Source organism: Sinocyclocheilus rhinocerous, unplaced genomic scaffold (genome assembly GCF_001515625.1).
Source record: "Sinocyclocheilus rhinocerous isolate Xijiao unplaced genomic scaffold, SAMN03320098_v1.1 scaffold1488, whole genome shotgun sequence".
Lineage (NCBI taxonomy): Eukaryota > Metazoa > Chordata > Actinopteri > Cypriniformes > Cyprinidae > Sinocyclocheilus > Sinocyclocheilus rhinocerous.
The window spans coordinates 1,589,306-1,595,132 of record NW_015633542.1 but is presented as its reverse complement, the minus strand read 5'-3'; the positions used below and the strand labels follow the sequence as shown (position 1 = coordinate 1,595,132).

The following is a 5,827-nucleotide window of genomic DNA, read 5'->3' as shown; positions in this document are numbered from 1 at the left end:
CCCCTTTGTAATCCTTAACATTTTCATAAGTAACTGTAATTTAATTACATGTTTTTTCTCAGTAACTGTAACTGATTACAATTACTTTTATTTTGTAATTAAATTACGTAATTCCGTTACATGTAACTAGTTACTCCCCAACACTGCACATATACAATGATGTTGAATGACTACCTTGTTAATTTACCGTTGTATTCACATGGTATGTCCAGCATATGTCAAACAAGCCATTGTATTGCCATGGCACATACTCAATAAACATTGAATTACTAATAAAGTTGAGTACCCTTACTAAAGTACTGTGGCCGTACCATAGTAATGATTTGCTCACCCTTATTCTTTATAACAGAGTGTATATTTATTTACATATAAACTCTTAACTAAAATAACAGCACTGTTTTCAAGTTATACAGGTAAGAAATCTAGTGCACATTGGATTTTAATTGTTATTTTAAATAAAATGATTTAAAATAGTTTTATATTATTTTAATTAAATTATTATTTTTTATTATTAAAATAAATAATTAAAATTTTTAAATGAATTATATAATTAATTAATAAAATAAAATTATTAAAATACATTATTATGATTAATTTATATTATTTAATTAATTATTTAATTAATTAATTATTGTATTTATTTATTGAATAAATCCTCCTTTAACCCATTGTTTCTAAAGTGCATATTGGATATTTAATTAAGTTAAGTTATTTTATTTAATTGTTTTAATTATTTTATATAAAATTATTTAAAATATTTTGATTTAACTGTTTTAATACAATTATTTTAAATTATTTTATGTAATTGTTTAAATGATTTGTTATATTTAGTTATTTAAATGACCCTCCTTTATGAGTCTAACCCCATTGCTATGTATTATGTACGTTGGATTTCCTAGCTGCATAATTGTAACACAGTGTTGTTATTTCAGATCAAAGTTTCTTAGAGGATGACCCTACTACTTGCATCATATAAAATGAGAAACCAGCCCCACCATCCTGTGTGAGAGTCTCAGTAACCTGATTAGCCAGCCTGTCAGTAATAATAAGGCCAGGTCTTGGATCTAGGACCCATCGCTGCGTCAGCTTGGGTGAGATGACAAGAGAGACGTGGAGAGCTAACCACAACAGGAGACAAAGGAGTGAGTAACTTAAGATAAAGCAAAATCTGTGTGTTTCAAATGTTTTGTGCTTGCATGTGTGTTTTTCACTTTAGAGATGGTGATGTGGGCTGAGCAGATATTATTCTGTAGCATTTATAACGTAATATACTTTTGTACAAAAACATGTGATGTTAGTGTACTTTTTATGGTGTAAATTCAATAAGGAAAAATGGTTCCAAATAGTATCGGAACACTTCTTAGTGTTAAATGCTACTGTATTTTGTAGATTCCATATAGAAAATACATTTTAGAGCAGGAATAAAGACCTAAAACCATTATTGTTGTAAATAAAATTTTTAATAATTTAATTCAATTTAAAGTTGATTTTATTATTCAAATTAAATTATTTTTTATTTTTCTTATTTTATTCATAAATACAAATGTAATTATTTAATAAAGCGTAAAGACCTTAAACCTTAACACAAATAACTTTTTTCAGCATACTGTTCTAAACTTTAATAATCTAACAAAATGTAATAAAATTAGATTTAAATGATAATTTAATGAAAATTAAATTTAAAGTTTATTTTTATGATTTAAATAAATAAAATTTAAATAAATTGTATTATTTATTATTTATGCATGACTATTTTCTTATTTCAGTGTTTATTTTCTTATTAAATTCAATTATTTAGTCAACCGTAAAGACCATAAACCCTAAGGCTAAGAACTATTTCAAGATATTGTTCTAAATTTAACTTTAATAATCTAATAATAAAATAAACGTATTTAAATTAAACTTGAATAATTTAATGAAATTTACATTTAAAATGTATTTTATTATTTGAATTACATTATTACATTTTTATTTTATTATTTAAATGTTATAGTCAAGAGTAAAGACCTTAAACCCTGACACAAAGAACAATTTCAACATATTGTTCTACACTGAACTTTATTCATCTTAATAATTATTTCAATATTTTATTATAGCAAAAATATTTTTTTTAATAATTATTGTATTTAATTATTTTAAAAACCCTCCTTTAAGATATAACCCCATTGTTTCAGTTGATGTTATTTCGGGCTGTATTATGCACATTTTAATGTAAGCTGTTGATTGATTTGGGATCAATTGTTTTAGGCTGCAAGCTTCTGAGTTATGCACTGCAGAGAACCGGGGCCTCTATAGTGAGCGCGGTAGTTAGTCAGACAGACAGACAGGCAAGGAGAGGAAGGAAAGAGTCTTTTAAAAAAAACCATAGAGTTTCTTGGCAAGGGGAGGGCAGAGGAACACAAACTGTGGGTGGACCCCTGTGACAATGTAGATCAGGCACCTAAACCCTCCCTGGTTGAAAAACACTAGTACCATGAATGCTTACAGTTGTTAGTACTGCTGTAGATCCAGGAGGCTGCTAGTTTAAGTTTAATTCCATGGATAATACAGGCTTACGCTGAATAATACCAGGTGGACAAGGACTAGTAGTCTGCTTATTGCAGGTAAAGAGGATTCGTGTCCAGACCCCTGCTTTGCTGTTCCAGAGAGAAAAACCCGCAACGTCAAGCCAGGAATGTCCAATCCCACACCAGACACTCGGGCCCGTCCGGACCAGACTGAGAGTGATGGGTCGTCCGAACCGTCACCCCAGGCTGTGAGGAAGCCACCTGGGCATCTGAAGTTGGCACGCAGCCTTTCTAAATTAGACTGCGACCTGCTGGCTTCCCCTCATTGTGAGGACGACGGGCCTCTTGATGACAGGAGCGAATCCCGGTCCAACTGTGCTGCTGAGAGGAAGGAAATGGAGCAGATGCCCTCGTTTGCCTCCGAATGGGACGAGGTAAGAGCTGATGAACTAAGAGCAGAGGAGGGAGAACATGAGACTTCCTCCCACCAGAGCAGATATGTTAGTAGTTTTGATTTTACTCTGAAAGTTACTTTTAACACACACTACCATTCAAAAGTTTGGGGTCAGTATGATTTAGTTTTTTGAAAGAAATTAATGCTTTTATTCAGCAAGGATGCATTAAATTGATCAAAAGTGACATTAAAGACATTTATATTACAAAAGATTTTTGAAAAACTTGCTTTTATTTTAAACTTTCTATTCATCAAAGAAACCTGAAAAAAATGTGTTGCTGTTTTCAACAAAACTATGAAGCAGCACAACTGTTTTCAACATTGATACTAATAAGAAACGTTTGCGTGCTACAGTATGTCAGCCTTGTCCAAAATGAAAAAAAAATAAATAAAAATACAGCTTAAAATATATTTATACAGCTAAAAAAAAATACAACTATGCTAGCCAAGCAAAGTGATAGCATTTTGGAAAAGAATGCTTTAATTTATTTACTGAAAATGCAGATGCCCTCGTTTGCCTCCGAATGGGACGAGGTAAGAGCTGATGAACTAAGAGCAGAGGAGGGAGAACATGAGACTTCTTCCCACCAGAGCAGATATGTTAGTAGTTTTGATTTTACTCTGAAAGTTACTTTTAACACACACTACCATTCAAAAGTTTGGGGTCAGTATGATTTAGTTTTTTGAAAGAAATTAATGCTTTTATTCAGCAAGGATGCATTAAATTGATCAAAAGTGACATTAAAGACATTTATATTACAAAAGATTTTTGAAAAACTTGCTTTTATTTTAAACTTTCTATTCATCAAAGAAACCTGAAAAAAATGTGTTGCTGTTTTCAACAAAACTATGAAGCAGCACAACTGTTTTCAACATTGATACTAATAAGAAACGTTTGCGTGCTACAGTATGTCAGCCTTGTCCAAAATGAAAAAAAAAAATACAGCTTAAAATATATTTATACAGCTAAAAAAAAAATACAACTATGCTAGCCAAGTGAAGTGATAGCATTTTGGAAAAGAATGTTTTAATTTATTTACTGAAAATTACAGTTTCAGACCTCTCACTTTACCATAGCATAGTCATGTAACAATTTCATGTAATTAGTCTGTCTTTTTAGGAGTAATGCAATAACATAACATGTTACGTTTATAAAATTTATACCGGTATACCTACATTACTTTTCTTTTTATGTAATTTATTTTCAGACAAATGCATTTTCCTTCTTCCTTGTAACATTAGCGCAAAGGCCTACATAGTCATGTTAACTAAAGATGTTAAAAATTGATTTGCTAATTAAAATAAAGCTGAAATAAAATGAAATGAAATGTAAATATTAGATGAACATTTTTAAAGGTGACATATTATACCCCTTTCACAATGTGTAATATAAGTCTCTGGTGTCCCCAGAATGTGTCTGTGAAGTTTCAGCTCAAAATACTCCACAGTAATATTATAATGAGATCCCTTTGCCACGTCACCAAGTGAGCAAAATCAAACGCGCTCGTTTTCTCAGACGCTTGCAGAAAAAGGCTTCCCAAAACAAAGTTACTGGGTTAATCTTTTTCACGTTTCCTTGGTTGGTAGATGCACTGGGGACCTGATTATAGCACTTAAAACCTGGAAAAGTCAGATTTTCATGATATGTCACCTTTAAAAGAAAAAAATAAGAAAATTTAAAAGAAAAGAAAATTACAAATGTTTTCTCGGAATCTAACTGAAATAAAATAAGATGAAGAAAATAAAAAAAAAGTAATAAAAAAAAAACATAAGCACAAAATATTAATCAAATAATAATATTAATACAAATTAAACTAGAAAACTAATACAAAATAACATTGGTTCAGAACAAAACATGTGAGTAAAGGATGACAGAATTTACATTTTTGGTTGAACTATTGAGAGAGTGAGCCGAATAACAGTAACTGTCATGTTATTTTGCATAAAAAGTAACAATGTAACTTTTTGTTTCATTTTTAAAACTTTTATTATGGGCAGTGCATCAATGTAATGTGTTACTTTTAAAAGTAACATTCTCCAGCACTGGTTGTGGGTGGGAAAGAAGCTCTAGCAGTGCGTAAGGTTGAGGAGGAAGGGAGGGAGTCTTGACAGTATCAGTGCCAGTGGCTGAATGCTGAACGCTTGGCTGGGCCCATCAGTCCTTCTGCTGCTCTATGCTGGCCGCAGCGCACGGGGCTAATTGGGCCTTAACTGTCACTCCGCATCTTCTCAGGAAGCTTCCCAGGGGTCGGCCCACGCCGCACACACAGGCGCTCCACTCCCCTCGCCTCGCGCCAGAACTTTAGTCATCATCACTCCAAACAGTGCAGCGCTGCCTTCACACCTTGAGCTAATTACAGTGACAAACACGCATGTTGATTCAGTCACTGATCGCCATCAGCTGATACTGTTGTAACAATATCTTAACTAGACAAATGTATCCGTTTTTTTCAGTAAATAAGAAAAAGCTTTAAGCCACCTAAACTTGGACGTTACAGTGATTTTTGTTTTAACTTTTAAACCCTGTATTGCACTGCTTTGAGTGGCTTACATAAAACAGCAGCAGATTGCTAAGGTTTTATGGGTTATTGCTATAGGTATTTGTTTAGGTTTACAATCCATGATTGCTTGTGTCACGATCACCAGCTGGCGTGCCCTTGATAACCAGCAGAGGGCACTCCATCCCATACCTCTGTCACTCAGTCTTGGACTTCATTTCCCATAATACTTTGCCCGGACTTGTCAGTTCTCATTGTTTGCACCTGTGTCTGGTTTAGAGGTCTGCACAGGCTTTAAAGTGAAGCCCGAACCCGGCCCGTACCCGAGATCGTCTGACCCGACCCGTCCCGACCCGACCGGCAAAGTT

General features: G+C 33.1%; 1 protein-coding gene across 1 annotated transcript in view; it reads left to right on the top strand.

Annotated features, from left to right (window-relative positions):
• Positions 1 to 2,478: 2,478 nt before the first annotated feature.
• Positions 2,479 to 5,827, top strand: part of LOC107744400 (ankyrin repeat and SAM domain-containing protein 1A-like) — a 26,568-nt gene continuing 23,219 nt past the window's right edge. Inside the window, exon 1 of the mRNA XM_016558028.1 lies at positions 2,479 to 2,941. Within this exon, the coding sequence (XP_016413514.1) occupies positions 2,675 to 2,941 (267 nt within the window). The 5' untranslated portion in view covers positions 2,479 to 2,674. The remainder of the gene's footprint in view (positions 2,942 to 5,827) is intronic.